Genomic DNA, 17,769 nt, shown 5'->3' on the forward strand with positions numbered 1-17,769 from the left:
TCTGGGGTCATCACTGGGGAAGGGGCCCGGTCTGGGGTCGTCGGTGGGGAAGGGGCCCAGTCTGAGGTCATCACTGGGGAAGGGGCCCGGTCTGGGGTCATCGGTGGGGAAGGGGCCCGGTTTGGGGTCGTCGTTGAGGAAAGGGCCCGTTCTGGTGGTGTGAGTGGGGGGCTTCGCCAGATCCTCGCTGGACTGGGAACTGGAGGAGCTCCAGACGTCGTCCCAGCCGTCCTGAGGCGGCGAACAGTGGCAGGACTGGTGGGGGAACGAGTCTTCGTGGTCGATTCCATCTGCTCAAAGGAAAATCTCCGGATGACGTAAACCTGCCTAAACGTGATTAGAGTCGGATTTAAAGCCTCGTTTCCTACCTGGTCTTATTCTGCAGTGCAGGGGGTGGACTCGGTGCCGCGCTTTGTGCCGATATTCACCGTCATCCCCAGATTCATTGGTTATTACTGGCGCAATTTGATCAGTCTGAAGATCAAAAATCACATTTAATATTCAGCCATAGCGTACAGGAGCTTTCAAAATGTCTGATATGCCTCGACTTTTTCCTCAGTGGGCTTTTTGGAGGGAAAGATGAAAACAAATGATGCATCTTTATGAAATGAAAGGAAAACGATTCATATTCTAGGAAAAAGTGTTTTATGTATTGGTATTCAGTGTACTTTTCAGCCAGTTTTCGGGGCGGAGGGGTTTAAAGTAATGCTAGTCAACATAGCTGGAAAAAAGTATCATGAAATAAGCATTTCATATCCGTCGATATTGATAATTATTGATTAGTCTTTTTATTTAAATATCTGAAATACTGCCAAAGTTTCCATTTTATCCAGTTTTCACTCCATGCTGCTGATATGGATTTTTAAGTAATTATGAGGCTCAGTTAAGAAATCTTAAATGGCGACTGCACAAGTTACTCAACAGGTTGTTGCTAGGTAACCAAAGAGCGAGTGAGTTGCTAGGTAACCAAAGAGTGAGTGAGTTGCTAGGTAACCAAAGAGTGAGTGAGTTGCTAAGTAACCAAAGAGCGAGTGAGTTGCTAGATAACCAAAGAGTGAGTGACCAAACTAGACCAACAGAACTTGGTACGGTTTGTGTTTTTTGCGGTGGAGATGGTAGTTGTAATCTGTAATCTTTTGTTTTCATTTCTTGTTTTCTTTTTTTAAACAAAGTTGCATCAAATCGTTTCTTTGCGGAGATTCTCCAACGCACGTCTCGCAGGTCGTAGGTGATCTCCAGGTTCCTCCAGAAGTTGTCGGCGAAGCTCGGGTACATGTCAAGCACATCTAGCAGGTCTTCCCTGGGGATGCGGTGCAGGTCGCAGTAGGTGATGGTGCACACGTCCGCATTGGACCGACCCGGTTCGTCGTACAGGTGGATGGGCTCCCCGAATATATCGTTCTTTTCTACAGGGAATAAAAAAAAAGAATTTTTCATGCCAACACCAAAAGCTGCATTTCCATTAACATTAGAGTTGCACAAATTGAATTAACAAAAATAAATTTACTAAATAGAAACATGACAATCTTTTAAAAAAGTGAATGTTTTTCAATTAGAAAATTGCAATGGAAACACTTTTTCCGAATCACATGATCAACAGCTGGATGTTACTACAGGCGAAAAACGACAGAGATGACAGGAAGTAGTAGGAGGATGATGTTTGTTTTTGTCTTTTTCCAGGCAACGTGCAGCTGGCTCTCACAGCACCACACATTTCATTAAAGTTGTGTATCATTCGAACGTGTTGAATCCTACGATTGTGTTTGTGTCATGAGTTGTGGTTTGTGGTGGTGAGAGAGAACGATGATGACCCAGGTTGTGATGAAGATGATGAATTTAATAATGAATTTGGCTCAAAACAGTCTAGATCAGGCAGCACGGCAGAGACAATAGCACACAGCTAAATACCGGTAGCAACTGACAAAAGACTGAACATAGAGCAAGGTAGCCTCAGGACTATCCAGTTCAACTGAGAACTACTGACTACAGACATACGAAGACAACTGACAAGGATCTGACAAAGGACAGAGACAACAGGTGGGCTGAAATACACAAGAAGTAATTAGGGGAACTAGGCACACCTGGGAAACAATTAGGGAGCAGACAGGACAACACAGAGACTCACAGGGAACAGAATCACAATAAACACAGGAAAAACCCAAAAATAAACACAGAAAACCCAAATCCTAACAGTTTGGGCCATTGTAGATATTGAAAAAGTACATTTCTGACAACAACTAAAAAAACTCTGAAATACTGAGATAAATTTAAAGACATTTTTCGCAAAAAATGTGGAAATTTTTGAGCTTCAAAAGTCAAAATTTTTTTACATTTGAAACAGCAACTATGGTCAAACAGTAGCTGCTGTTTCCAGAGTTGTAGTAAAGACCACCAAACCCGAGACCAAGTCAAGACCAAGACCATCGAGACGAGACCAAGACTTTTAGGGTTCGAGACCAAGACCGGTATCAAGACCAAGACCGGTATCGAGACCAAGACCAGTATCAAGACCGGTATCGAGACCAAGACCGGTATCGAGACCAAGACCGGTATCGAGTACTACAACGCTAGCTGTTTCCATTTGCTTCATGGAAGCAGGTCAATTTTGAAAAAACTTGTCTTTCAATAAGTAGCATTTGCTAGGATTTGCTAGGATTTGCTAGCGCATTTGTGACATCACGTGCAAAGGGGCTAATAGAAACACAGCTACCTGTACCTAATAAACCCACAACAACGTAATCCCTCATGACTTGGATGGAGCCACGGGAGATGAAGAAGAGGGAGTCCAGGAAGTCTCCACAGTGGATGAGCGTGTCCCCTGGAGGAGCGTGGACCGTCTTGATCCTCATAGCTAACGTCCGCAGACAGGCTTGACTGCCTCCATGGAAAGCCTTGCAGTTCTGCAGCAGAGAGCGATTGAGGTGCAAGCAGATGTCTGCCTGCAGCGACTCTGGAAACCCCTTCAACACCTTTAAAAGGAGCAAAACAAACCCATCCTCAAATCAGAGATTAAATGTAACTCGTTGATACCTGACAGAGCAGCTAATGGAGGACACACCTTTGCTTTACTCACAGCATTCATGTCTATGCCGTTGGTGTAAGACCAGGCGTGCTGGAAGTACTCCTCCAGCCGTTGGCGCAGGCTGCCAGGAATCTGGTGGAAGCGGATGAACTCTTTGACCCGCAGCATTTGGGTGTGGTAGCGGGTCGTGCCGGAGTAAAGCCTCTGGATGATCGCCGACACGTTTCCGAATATGCTGGCATACATGAGGGCTGCGACGGATTAAAAAAGAGGAGAAAATAAGCAATTATAACTAGAAAACCTACGTGAATCAAATATGATTGATCGGTTTATTAAAATAATTATTAGTTGTAGCCCTGAAATGGACAATCTTAAGTTTATTATCGTATCTTTAAGTAGCTTTAAAGCAGAGTTTTAGAGCCACGCTAAATACAAAATAAAACATTGTAAGAACAAAATTTTAATTATACTACAATAAGGTCGTAGTATTACATTAATAAAGTCATATTTCGTATTATCATATTAGAGAATGTGATAATCTTGTATCACTATTGATAATATGAGATTATCAAATAACACCAGAATAAAGTCATAATATTACAAAATTATTCTGGTAAGATTATGACATCTGAAAATATTGTGACCTTATTCACATTATTAGGAGTTTATTCTCATTGTTTTGACTTTATTCTGCACAACTTCTCCGAATGTTACAACTTTATTGTATCAACATATTTGATAATATCAGAATTATCAAATACTATTATGACTTTGTTCTCATAATTTAAGAAAAAACATTAATGCTTGGTCGTAGCTTTTTGTGTTCTTTGAATCTAACTCACAGCCGATGACCATGACGCAGATGGAGAAAATCTTCTCGGAGTTTGTGTTTGGCGAGACGTTCCCAAACCCGACGCTCGTCAAACTGCTCAGGGTGAAGTACAGAGCCGTCACGTATTTGTCCTTCACCGACGGTCCAGAGGTGGAGTCGCTTTCGTTGTACGCCTTCCCCAGCTGTTCAGCCAGGTTGTCCAGCCAGCCGGTCTCCGTGTACGGCCTCTCCACGAAGCCGATGGCGTACCAGATGCAGGCGAGCCAGTGGGCGATGAGCACAAAGGTGCACATGAGCAAGAAGAGGACGGCGGCGCCGTATTCGGAGTACCGGTCCAGCTTTCGGGCCACGCGGACCAGCCGCAGCAGCCGAGCCGTTTTGAGCAGGCTGGTTAAGGTTGCCATCTTTGGTTTCCATGGGCAACAGGAGAGAAAAATGTCATGCAAATTTAGACAATCAGAATTAAAATACAATCACTTGGGAAAGTACTCCTACCTCTTGAACTCTTGGTGTGTTTTTTGGGGATTTTACATAACAGACACAAAGTAGTGCTTAATCTAAGGGTGTTTTCACACCAATAAATTGCAATATTATGGTCTGGTTTGCTTTCGCATTGCATTGTCAAAAGAACCAAAACAATTGAAAAACCTGTTCCTCTCCTTGCCTGTGGTGGCACTGCACGAAGAACCACTGAAGAAAATGACAAAAAAAAAAAAACTGAAGCAACTTTCTTCTTCCTTGGCTAAAGTGTAAACAAAAATGGCGGTTGTAGGATTTCTCTTTGTTCTTTGGTTTGTTTTGGTTGTTTTTACCCAGAATGCCCTGTGATGTAGTCCGCTTCCTGCTTTTGAAGCAGTCTCCAGTACGCTTGGCATTCACATACGCATTCAAAGCGCACCAGAGCTCACTTTAACCAAACCAAGACCGAAGTTTATAGGCGAACCAGAGTTCGTTCACTGCAAAAATATAAAATATCACCAAGTATTAACTTACTAACTTATAAGTAACCTTTCAGCAAGATATAGGACCTTGTTTTAAGCCAACAACTTAATATTGATGAAAAAGTACTAAATTTACTAGCAGATTATATCACTTATAACAAGACATTTTTCCCTGTTACAAGGAAATTAATCTGCCAGTGGGACTAGAACTTTTTCACCAATAATGAGTAATTATTTACTTAAAACAAGATTCTGTATCTTGCTGAAAATGTTTTAAAAGTTAGTTTTGTCCTATTTAAAGTGTTCTAAGATATTTGCACTCAAAACTAGACCAAAATTACTTGGTAAGAGTTTGTATTTCTGTAGTGACTTTTTTTGGTCGCATCAGAAAATTGCAGACTGCCGAATACTGACGTCATAGTTCAGTTTTTCCTTCTGCTGATTGACCCAGATGGACCAATGAAGAGAGATAATATGACCAGAAAAAGGCACAAAACCTCTAAGAATTACAAATATGAAAACTATCACACTACAACTTTGGTGCAACACAACAGATTGTAGCAAAGAAATGTTCACCTCATCAGACCCAGATCTGAAAATGAGAAGGTCAAAGGGCGTCGCTGCTAGCATGTCAATCGGAAACCAGCCCTTGATGTAATGCGTGGCTATCCGGCTCGGCTGCGTGACGACGACGTCATTGTGGTCCACATACGTGGTGCGGAAGTTGATGATTATGTCCACGATGAAGAGCACGTCCACCATGAGGTCGGCCACGTTCAGAGGGTTACACGTGTAGCCGCATCGTCTTTGCCGCGGGTTGACGTGTTCGTCCAGCAGGAAGGCGGCTGAGTACGGGGTGAAAACGGCCGTGTAGAGGACCAGCAGCAGAATGATCCAGTCCCAAAAGGCCTTGAAGGGGCTGTAATGGAGCAGGATCCACCATGTTGTTTCTGGAACCTGGAGTTTGTATTCTGGCAGAACGTCCGACTCCAAAGAAAGCACCTGCAGGCGGACAGCGGTCCGTTATCCCATGACCGAACATTACGGACACCACACATGGCAAGTACAGGAGTAAAACTCTGCCAAAAATCTCAGAAACTCTTAGAAATTTTTCTAGAAAAAAAAGTGGAAATTTGTAAGAAAAAAAATCAGAAATTTTGAGAGTAATCTTTTAATTTTTTTTAGAAAATACTTGGAAATTTCTCAGAGCTGAAGGTAAAAAAAAATCTTTGACTATTAAAGCTAAAAAAAAAAAATTCAAAAAATCTAAAATGTTTGACTTTACAAGCTCAGAAAATTTCAAAGTTTTTTCTTGAAAAATTTTGAGATCAATATCAAAATTTACATTTTTTAATGGAAATTTACTCCTGTCAACAATGACCCTAATACGGTGTCATGTTTTTCCTAACCTATAAGCACTTTTTAGTAATTTCTTCCACGTGTAAAATATTTTCACCTAAGGCCAGGCGATAAATCGATTCTATCAATTAATCTGAATTTTGGTTTCTGAAGCTTTCTTTTTTTGGAAAATTTTAATTTTTAATAAATTGTTTAACTTCATATCAACCATATAGCAAAGTATTAGGGCTAGAGAAAGATTTATTTTTTATTTAATGACAAGAATAAAATCATAATATTACAAGACTTCAGTTGTACAACAAGAGAGTCAAAATAATGCAAGAATAAAGTTGTGACATTAGGAGAATAAATAAGTAATTTTGTGAGTATGCCAACGAGAAAAATAAAAAAATAAACTGACTTTGAAGCAATCCAAGCTTATTTCTCATTAAAATAACTTTTTTCTATTAATTTTAAGACATTTTTCTGGTAAAATGTTGTCTATATTCTACTAATCTTATGATACTCTTGTAATTAAGCTAATGAATGAATGTTTCAAATAAGCCATTTTTTAAAATATTTTCTGTCATTTTTATTTCTTTTTTTTTAGAAAAGAAAGTGAAAATTGATTGAAATTTGAAACTTGATCTGATGTGAAATGATCAGATTTTATTTCTAAGCCCTAACATCGTGTCTCTCGCTGAACAGAGCCTCAAACCGGTTTTTCTAGAAGACATTTCTGTTATTTTATTAAGACGTCACAGAGACTACGTTTTGAAGAACATGTCTGCTGTGATTAATGTTGTCCAGGCTGACTGACCATCTGCGGGGCTGAAATGATGAACTGGATGTTGCACCGAGTTAATTTCGTTCCCCTGTCAGTGCTGTTGCTATTGACTTGCCTAATTTCAAACAAACCTTCTTGAAAAATACCCCTGACCTTCCTGACATATCTGTTAGCCATATGAATCCATACTATTGCACAGATAGATCATCCCACAGACAGGAGCTGGAAGGTCACAGGTCGGTGCTCGCTCAACGTTTGGCGTTTGTTTACCGTCCACGGTCCAGTGGTGCAGAACTGGGAGCCTGAGGGCTGCGCTGGTAACAACTGCAGCTCTCAATTGAACTGCCACACGATGCATCTTCATCAGCCGCCCACTGATTTTTCCATTAGAGGGTTAATTAGCAGTAGCTTTCCATCATGGCAGCAGAGTTGGGACGTTGGTTCTCCTCTAACACCGAACCCGGTGAAGTCACAGACAGATGGATGAATTTTACTGGTGACTGAGTGAATTCATTAATTCAGAGAGCATTTCCAGGCTCTGCAACAAAACCAGGATTCACAAAACATTGCTCTGGATGTTTAAAGTTAGAGGGTTCTTTATTATTTAATTACTAAGAAAACAATATTTAATTAATATTAAACAATAATAATTAAGTAATTATTCTTAATTGTAATGATTGATAATATGAAGTCCCCTTTGGGATTAATAAAGTGTTTTTAAATTTGAATTTGTTTCATCACCAATTTAGCTGGTTGGTGAGTTTCATCAATCTGAATAAATGTCCTCTAGACAACAGCAGGGCTGAGCGATACGGCTTAAAAATAAAATCTGGTTTTTCTTTTAATACCAAATCTGATTTAAAAAAAATTTTTCTTGCGTTTTTTTCTAAAAAAAAAAAAAGAAATCAAAAAGTGGCTTTTATGGAGTTGTACATCAGGATCTTACTGCCAGACTACGAGATTTTTTGTTTTTGTTATACTGAGAAATCTTTTGTTGTTTTACATTTTATATGACAGAATATTAGGGCCATGCCAAGAAAATAAGAAAAATGTAATTACGAGAACAAAATCATAAAAGTCGAAATGTTAATATTATGATGTCTTGTAATACTTTCACTTTATTCTTGAATTATTTCGATTTTATTCACATGCAACTTTAATTTTTTAATATGTTGACTTTATTCCCTTACAGGTTTTATCTCATAATTTAGGACTTTATTCTTGTAATTTTATTTAATTATTTTTATTTTTTCTTAATATGGCACTAATAACCTTTTGTAGTTCTCATAAAATTACTTTATTCTCCTAATATCACGACTATATTCTGTTGATATTAAGACTTTATTCTAGTATTATTTCGATTGTATTCTAGTAACATTGGGACTTTATTCTTGTAACAAAAACAATCTTTGCCTGAGTGTCAGTTTGTTGTGGAGTTGATCTGAATTCAAAGTTCAGATAAACAGAAGCTGTAAAATTCGTCAAACAAGATGGCCGCCATAACTTTGAACTATGGAAACCCAAGGAGTTCATTGGAAAAACAAAATCCAGATTTAAAGAGAAATAAATATTCAAAACCCTAAGACTGGACGGCATTCGAGCCTTGATGCGGTTCTGGTTCTGGCCGTACCTGCGTGACCTTCTCTGTAACGTTCTGAGCCCGTTCCTTTGCCTGCGGCGGGCTGAGCAGCTCCATCCTGACGGCTGGATCCTCGCCCTTCATGGGGCCAAACCCAAACCTCACCTGGAGGAACGATGCGTAGTTTAACCTTCAGGGTTCGTACCACTGCAGGAAGCCCTGTAATTTCAGTTAGGTTTTTGGAAAGTGCTTGATATTCAAACTGCACAGTTTGGTAATAAACTGCAATCTGATGCTTGCTTAGAAGCCTAAATTTGGACAATGGTATTTGCAGTTGAAACCAGATGTTTTCATACACCTATCAAAAAAACTTTTTTTTTCTCACTATCTGAAGTTAAATCAGACTAAACTTTTCTTATTTTACATCAGCTAGAATTGGCAAACTGGCAAATTAGCAAGAACATTTTTTAGAGATTTAATTTTAATTTGAGCAGGAAGGTAATTTAACATGATTTGTTTGGGTGTTTATTTGTCCTAATTTCTCAGTGACTTGTTGATTTGTGTAATTGAAAGTAATGTTGGGTTAAAATTTAATAGGTTAAACAACATTATTTAAATTGGTGTTTTGTTCTCAGACCAGTCAATCGAGCTGGACGACATATGGCTGAAAAACATATACAAGCTTTTCCTATCGGTCAATATCAATAATTATTGATTAGGTTTTTGTTTTAAATATCTGAAATAACGTCAATTTGGTTGTGACCTTTTCTATTTTATTCACAGTTTTCACTCAATGCTGTTGTTTTTTTAATTTTTAAGCACTTATGAGGCAAAGTGGCAAAACTTGAAACTGCTACAAGTCACTCTATAAGCTGTTGCTAGGCAACCAAAGAGTGAATGAGTTGCTAGGTAACCAAAGAGCGAGTCAGGTAGTCTGTTCCACCAACCACCTGTGAACGGCTAAAGTCTTTCCTCTTTCAGTGATTATAATGAATATTGGATATTTTATCAGACATATTGATACTGATCACATGTCTATTGTGATGTTATTGATTTATTGTCTAGCCCGATTTGAAACCTTAAAACTGTCATATTTTAGTTTACCTTGGCCCTTCTGTACAATACTATCACAAGAGATTTAAACTTGTTGGACTATAAAAGTTTGAAAACTTACCTAAAAATGATTGAAAAGTGCTTGAATTTTAGAGTGGGGAAAATGTAAGAGCCTTAACTCTTAGTTTGTACCTTTTTATTATTCACTGTAATGTTTACATAAGAGTTTGTAATCTAATTGCACTGGGGCTGTACTTATTTTTAATATACTTTTCTTACACACTTAATAGTAACACTTGGGTAAAAACCAATGGTACTTGTTGGGTGGTAAAAAAAAAATATCTGACTAGCTCATCAAATCATTAAAGGTATAAAAGTAAGTAGAACAAACCTGATTTGATCCAGAAACTTAGACTGTTTTAACAATCACTGGTAGGATCCTTCGTCGCGCTCCAAAGTGTCTTGTTCTGGATCCATGTTTGGGCAAAACTGGCGCTCTTCCTGCTAGCGCTGGGTGACTGCTGTTGTCGATGTCAGACCTCCCAGCCTGGCTGGCTCAGAGCGCAGGACTGCCCTGCAGCACACCAACATTGGAAGCCAATCGATGCCACACTATAGCCGACAGGAAACGACGGGAAGATCAATAATGGGCATTGATAACAAAGCGAAGGGGAGACAGTCACTGGGTTTTTAGCATCACGTCAGCATGGCGACAGTCTTGGAGGGAGTTTGAGTTGGGAGAAAAAGTTTTATTATTTGCGATTCAGTGTTGGAAAAACATGAAGAGAAGCTTGGTTGTAATGTATTGCTCCATTTGAATTTGTTGCATGCATGTTGTTTATGTGGGATGCTATTGACCGACAGTATGGCAGTATGTAATGATCCATGATGTTATCCTAAAGTGTCCTTCAGCTGTACCCTTCAGCATCAGTGGTAGTAAAATGAATTTTATCAACATGAACTACTTTAGGAGTTTATATATCTCATGTAAATGGAGGAACGTTCCACAGAACATTTTTATTTTGTATCACATTATGCTTTTGTGTCATACATCAAGTTTTTGTTTCACAATTGAAGGAACCCCAAAAACTGAAAGTTAAAATCCAATATGGCTGCCTTGTGGATAAACAAGCAGAAAGAAACCACTTCCAACGCTGTTGCTTTTTATCTCATTCAAAAGATATGAATGAGAGATCTTTTGATATCTCAAAAGATATCTCTTTTGATATATTTCCATCAAAAGAGATGGAAAGATATCCATCTCTTTTGATGGATGGATATCTGTTGCCTAGCAACCCACGCTGAACTGCAGTGTGTTTGGTCAGCTGGTTTTACTGCTTTACAATGGCTGCTGGAAAAGATGCCTGCTTTGTTGTTCACTTACCATCCAGAAACGACTTGCTGCATTCTTGTTGGCTGTGCAGCGGGATCCACTTCTACTTTTCACAGATGTACAGTTTCATAACTGTGCATCTGTTTGGAGCCATTTTCAAGTGAGTGTAAAAGTTGAGTTTGGGGGCGTGGCCAGCAGCAGCTTATTTGGATTTAAAGTGACAGGATGCTCTAAAACAGCTCAAAATAGGCAGAACTGAGCAGACTGAAATCTGATGATCTAACAATGATTCTCTGCAGTAAAGCAATGATTTATTTATATCCTAACCTGTTCAAGAAAAGATAGCAGGTCACCTTCAAGGTAGTTTACGCACTAGGAACTTTGCTGTATTTGGGTTTGTGTCAAAATGTTTAAGTTAACAGCACATGGGGGGATTTTTAAAGCAAACTTTTGTGCCTTTTTTTATCTTATGTGCTCAATAGTAACAAAAAAAAATTAAATGGATTTATTGAACTCAAACTAGCCTGATTTTTGTAGAAAACAGATCAGTAAATCATTGCAGATGCAAAACATAAAAAAGATCCAATTCCTACATTTTTTAGGGTTGATTGGTTTCTGACTTGGGCTGCAGGGTTTGCTTTGGACTGAAAGCAAGTAATAAATAGGAACCTATTTTTTTCCACCTAATATTTTTCTTAAATATGTTATTTATCTGTAAAAGATGAAAAAATGTCCATCTGCAGCAACCGACTGCTTGGCTCAATTCTAGAATTGAGGTCGGCCACTGAAAGTCCTCCAGAGGGCCGCAGATGGCCCCCAGGCCGCACTTTGAACACCCCTGCTGTCGCCTGTAGACTTATTCTTTAAGTTCAAGGAAGCATAATAAGTCTGGGACTGAAAACCAGTTGATAGGTTTTGAATTATGGAGAGCAAAATGTGTTTTCTAAATATAATGGAAACGTTTTCCTTTAAATCTGCTACTTTGACACTTTTCCAACTAACTGCTCTTCATCAGAGCTGGATGGAAAACAATTCTCTCTTAATGGCAACCACATTTTGATTCTTTTAATGTTTTTTTTTCTCCACAGGTAAAACATCCAACAGCGTCTCTTCTCTGCCACAACATGCCCAGTTCCCAGCTCTTATAAAAGCTATCAGATGGCAAATCTTCGGGTCGCTCCAAATATGCAGCGTCGCCCCGATCGTCTCAGCTGTCGGCCTGGATATTGTCCCACACTCTCACTACATCTGGGAGGTCAGTGAGGGCCTCTATGAGAGAGGAAGCAGCTTCCATCTGCTCCTGATCCAGGCAGGAGTGATTGCGAGTGACGAACTCCAAGCCTGCAGATGTGATGTGTAATCCCAGCCCCTCCAGGGAGCCGCGCACCTTGTTCAGGTCTGACACCGCACAGACAAACTGCAGAGAGACACGCACAGCCAGATGTTACCGTCTTACTGAGACCGGGAAACGTTTATCTTTCTGAAATAGATTACAGTATAAATACTGGAAACAAACGTCATGCAACCCTCCAGGGCTGGGGTGCAACCTTTACAATGCACAGACATTTCCCAGAGAAATAAAACTAATTTACCTGACCTTTCACAAAAAGTGAAAGGTCAGTGAAATATTGATAAATATCCACTATAGGAAGTTTTAAGATAAAGAAACACTTAACCTTTTGCAAAAAGAGATTGGATAAATTTTTTTTAATAATGAATGTTGGTATTTGTGGAAAATAATGTTAAAAAGCACAAAGTTTAAAACCTGATAAGGAAAATCAACCTAAAAAAATATTGTTGGTGCTTCTAATGTCATTCCATCGTAACAATTTAATGCAATTATTCTGTCAAAATATCAAAAAGTGCTAAAATATGCATTCATATATGCATATTTTAGCACACACGCATATTTTTCATTATCATTACTTTTAATGAAAAGTATTTAGTTGCTGTGGGAGTTCAAACAAACCTGCAGGTTGAAGACCTCTACTCTAGGGTTTGACTGTTTTTGGCAAATTCAGATCTAACATTTATATTTCCAATTATTTCACTATTTGGCTTAATTTTTTTAGCACAATCTTAAGTTACATGTGTGAATTTTAAGTTATATTTTTAATTTTGGCATATTGTTGCGACACATTGGGTCATAAATCAGACAAAAACAAAAAATCCTAGTAGAATTTTACTTAACTGTGAAAGCTATGAACATATAAAACTGAAGATTTTTCTCACTTTATAAGATCTAAGCTTGAATGTGGCCGTTATGTAAAATTTAATTCCAGTAAATTGCAGGACATTCCTGTTATTTTTTGTCCAACTATTTAAAACTTAAAAAACAAAAAAAATCATGTGTCACAATATGACAATAAAATATTGTCATATTACAAAAGACTCAATATCACAAATTATACTGCAAAAGATGCAAATCTTACCAAGTATTTTTGATCTAGTTTCTACTGCGAATATCTTAGTGAAGTTCCTGAAAACTTACAGGTAACTTTTCAACAAGTAACAGGAGCCTGATTGCATAATATGGGAAAATGTTTTGCTATAAAGTGAAATAATCTGCTAGTGGAAGTAAAACTTGGTTGCTAGGTGACGGGCTGGGTTTGCCTAACGTTGCTAGGTAACGGCAAAGTGCCAGTTGACTGTCAAGGAAGTGATTTGCTAGTGGAACTAGCACTTTTTCATCAACGTTGAGGGATTATTTTCTTTAAACAAGCTTCTATATTTTCCTGAAAAGTTACTTATAAGTTAGTTTTATTGCATTTCAAGTGAACTAATATATTTGCACTAGAAAAAAAGCCTTTAAATACTTGGAATTTTGAGTTTTTGCAGCGTAATTTGACCCATTTCCTAAAGCCTCCAAGTTGAATTACCGTTTTTGTCCATTAGAGGGCAGTGTTCGCACCTTTGTGTTTTTCAGTTTGTACTATTTGCCTCAAATATAATATTCCAACAACAACAAAAAGCACAGTTTAAATAGACACAAACATTTTGCATGTGTTGATATATAAATGCTGTAGTTGTTCAGTACATGTGTATGCCATCGGTAACCCATTAGAGAGTATTGGGTTGAGGTAATTGGAGTCTGACCTTCAGCTGGAGCTTCTCCTCCTCATCCTCGGTTTCTTGGACGTCTTCAGCTCCGGCCTCGATGGCCATCTCCAGCGCTTTCTCTGCGGAGACGTCCTCAGCAGGCGCCGTCACCACACCCATCTGGATAAAGTTGTGACGAGCTCCGTCAGACAGCGTCCCTCTGAAGACAACAGAGTGAAAACACTTTGTTTTTATCAGAAGTTAACAACAAACTGAGAGTTTTATTGATTGGAAAATTCTAAATAAATACTGAGTTACTGACTGTTACCAGTTCTGTGGAGAAAAATCAATATAGTAGGTTTGTCAAATATATGACATAATGTTGTGTTTGTCTTCTTTGACTCATTTAGGTTTTCAGCATCCTCTGAAATTATTAAGTCTAATGTGTACCGATCTTCATAAATCAATACAAGGCTGCAAGAAAAGTGGCATTTTCCATCCTGATAAAAATTTTTAAAGGAAATTTTGTTTACAAAGACATCATAATCCATCTTATTCATTGTTTTTTGTTGTGCGCGTTTTATTTTATTTCCGTTTTATTGTTTTTGTTTGTCGTGGTTGATTTTGTTTAAAGTGGCCCTCGTCCTCTTCCGTACACACTTGCATTATTATACTAATGTCAATATTATTACTTGTCACTAAAAGACAATATTATCGTTTATCGCAAACGTTACTGGAACAATTCGTCGTACAGCTGAACTGTTATCGCCTAAATACAGTTTGGTGTTTATCCTTATTACATATAACAGCATCTGTTTGATGTTTTTCTCCCTGAATTATTCACTTATATTCTCCACATCCTCTCAAACTGATGCAACTATATCATTGGAAACAGCAGAGAGTTATTAAATGTCATCCTTCAATCTATCAACTTCCATAATGGATGAAAAATTTTGTTTTTATTTAGTTTTTAACAACACAACACTGAAAATATCCAGATATGGTGGCAAATACTATAACATGTCAATGTGGTGAAAATTGTTCTAAAAATATGGAGAACCTGCTGTGACTTTATTTATATTAAAGCTTTAAAGTCGACTTAGGAACTTATGAACAGAAATTAAAAACATCCTGTGGGGAATAAATATGATGTAACACAAACTTCTGTTAAAAATGGGAAGAAAATATGACATTTAAGTAAAGCTAATGTGGGTTGTTCTTCATAAATCAGTAAAAGTCCACAAGAAAAATGGCATTTTCAGTTAAAGCTGATCATATCTTCAACCAGAACAATAGTTAAAAAGCTCATAACAACTGGACTCATTCCACATAGTGAGAAAAATAGTAAAGGAAATGAAAATAATCTTCTAAAGTTGTTAAAAAAAACTGTAGCACGTTTTCTGCAATAACAGAAATGTTCAATAAATGACAGAAAAAAGGTTTGATGTGTGAGTAAAAGCCTAACGAACAGAACCAGCAGAAAACGAAGCCGGTACAGAACGCTGCGGTGGCTCAGCGGGAGGTTCTGACCGTTTCTTGGTGAGCAGGCGTTTGATCTCCTGGTGGGTCCGTGTGTTGTTGTCAGTTAGAGTCTCGATGAGCAGCGCACAGCCGCCGGGCCCCCGCGCCTCGAACATGTGCTGGGAGGCGGGTTTGGCTTTTTCCTGGGGGCAGAAAAAAGCCAAATTAGAGCAAAACATGCAAACATCCTTCTAATAGAACAAAAACTGCATTAAATCATACTTATTTTTACATAAAATAAATATGCTACAACGCAAAGTTAGTGGCATTAACTAACTCACTCGCTCACTCGTTACCTAGCAACTCGCTCGTTCTTTGGTTACCTAGCAACAATCTGTTGAGTAACTGGCGCAGCAGCAGTTTAAGTTTTCTCCATTATGCCTCATAACTGCTTAAAGGAAACTGAAAGGAAACGCTTATATCGTGATTCGTTTCTTCGCCAAGTCATTCAGCCCTAGTGAAACATTAAATATAACGCACTCTGTCACAATTAAAATTAAGAAAAAGCTTCTGGAATAAAACACCAGAAAGTGTAAAAATGTATGAGTCGTACATTTTTCATTCTAAAGTTTTTTATTTATTGTTTGTATTGTGCTAAACTGTTTGTTTTATTAATTTTAAATAAATAACCTGATATGCTTTTTTAGATTAAAAATACTTTATATTATTATTATTCTCTTTTTAGATATAAAGAGCTTGTTAACTTGTCTTTATTGCACTACGATGTATTTTGTTTATATTTATAGAGGAATCACAGATGAAAACTGGCCTTATGGCCAACTCTGGCATATTTTGTAAAGTGCATTGCCCCTTTTGAAATAAAGTTTTAATAAAAAAAATAGCAAGGAAGATAAAAGTAGCTCATTTATGCTAGCTTGACTTTGAGAATCTTAGCATGTAGATATGCTACAGAATTCGGTGTGTTAAAAAATAAAAAAAGAGGACCCCCACACCAACCTTCTGACAGATCGTAAGTAGAGCAGGTGTTTAAATTAGCTAATCAATCATTGCTGTGTTCAGACGATTGCTTATTAATAATCGCAACATAAATATGTTTTCAGGCTTGTGTGGGAAATGTTTGCATGTTTTTTGATTTGAATCCTGACACAATAGTTGTCTGTTGTTGCTGTTGTTGTCAGTCAGTTGCTATGGCTGAGTTTGTGTGTAGCGTACATAGAACCAGATTTAATTTTAACAGAGTTGCTTTCCAGCAGCATTAGCAACAGACAGCGAGTAAAAAATAGCCTTTTTGCCTTCCAGCGCTGTGCGCATGCGTAATATTTCCAGATTTAAACAATAACATGCAACGTGGCTATATAAACGGACTGAAAACTTAACTGAAGATTCAGCTAGGATGCAGGCGATTCTGCCACCCCCACTGACATGCCACCCTGGGTGTGTGTCATGTCTACCACCTCAATCACCACCAATATTGAAATTATGAGCGTACGTACTGCATTCTTGATTGCTGCATCTATGGATGCTTTGGGGATGTTCTTGCTCCTGCATTGTTCCACTAAGTTGGCCAAGTTTATATTCAGTTCCGGGTTGGATCCACCTTCTGCAGATTAACAACAAATTAAAAATAAATAGCTACAATTACAAGAATTAAAAAAAAACATGACGGTAGCCTGAACTCACCCTTCACAGCTATTCTTATCATCATCCCAAACTTCGAGATCATTTTTCCTCTCGCCTCATCCTTCGGACCCTTGATGTGCTTGACCTTTGACCACTTGTTGTGACCTGCGCAGAAGGCGGTGTTAAGCCACAGCGTGCGGACGGGACACGTCCAGCACGGCGGGGACAGCCATCGTGAAGCCGATAAAGGGACACGCCGCACCGGAGCCGTCTCGACCAGCCGTGGTGGGCGCTGGGTCCGCAAAGCCCTGAGCAGAGTGAGCCCCAGCATGCCCTTCACACCCACACAACCACAACTACAGTGAGCGCGGAGGTCCGCTAATCCCGCTGCACATGTGGAGGCGGGCGGACTTCCTTCATACAGCCGCAACTCTGCCTCCCTGAATCAGTCAGCCAACTACAATGAACCGTTTTAGTTAAAATACTAGATGAAACTGCCCAAAGTTTTCTGATTCACAGCTATGACAGCTCTGGAGCGCAGCTGCGCTTGTTGCGGAGCCACTTCTTCCGGGGTTCCAGTGACGTAACACACTGACCTGTCAAAGTAAAAGTAGTGTTAAAACGAACAAACAAAAAGAAAAAAACCCGGATTTTTATAAAACACAAAGCTAAACCTTTCTGTTACATATATAATGGATAATATATAACAGGTAAAAAATGTTATTATTAAAGATGAAAGTAGC

General features: G+C 38.6%; 2 protein-coding genes across 2 annotated transcripts in view; both read right to left on the minus strand.

Annotated features, from left to right (window-relative positions):
• Positions 1-10,822, minus strand: part of kcnh6b (potassium voltage-gated channel, subfamily H (eag-related), member 6b) — a 15,350-nt gene extending 4,528 nt beyond the window's left edge. Inside the window, exons 1-9 of the mRNA XM_016661042.1 lie at positions 9,944-10,822; positions 8,551-8,664; positions 5,372-5,797; positions 3,865-4,258; positions 3,074-3,273; positions 2,717-2,969; positions 1,213-1,406; positions 369-474; positions 120-290 (exon numbers count right to left, since the gene is read on the minus strand). Coding sequence (XP_016516528.1) covers positions 120-290; positions 369-474; positions 1,213-1,406; positions 2,717-2,969; positions 3,074-3,273; positions 3,865-4,258; positions 5,372-5,797; positions 8,551-8,643 — 1,837 coding nt within the window. The 5' untranslated portion in view covers positions 8,644-8,664; positions 9,944-10,822. The remainder of the gene's footprint in view (positions 1-119; positions 291-368; positions 475-1,212; positions 1,407-2,716; positions 2,970-3,073; positions 3,274-3,864; positions 4,259-5,371; positions 5,798-8,550; positions 8,665-9,943) is intronic.
• Positions 10,823-11,924: 1,102 nt separating this feature from the next.
• Positions 11,925-17,623, minus strand: taco1 (translational activator of mitochondrially encoded cytochrome c oxidase I). The gene is made up of 5 exons (XM_007572810.2): positions 17,087-17,623; positions 16,900-17,006; positions 15,455-15,588; positions 13,982-14,144; positions 11,925-12,302 (listed from the first exon to the last, which is right to left on the minus strand). Exons 1-5 carry the CDS (start codon positions 17,355-17,357, stop codon positions 12,093-12,095), a joined length of 885 nt encoding a protein of 294 aa, XP_007572872.1. The 5' UTR covers positions 17,358-17,623; the 3' UTR covers positions 11,925-12,092.
• Positions 17,624-17,769: the final 146 nt, after the last annotated feature.

The sequence above is a fragment of the Poecilia formosa genome, unplaced genomic scaffold (genome assembly GCF_000485575.1).
Source record: "Poecilia formosa unplaced genomic scaffold, Poecilia_formosa-5.1.2 Scaffold308, whole genome shotgun sequence".
In the NCBI taxonomy this organism is placed as follows: Eukaryota; Metazoa; Chordata; class Actinopteri; order Cyprinodontiformes; family Poeciliidae; genus Poecilia; species Poecilia formosa.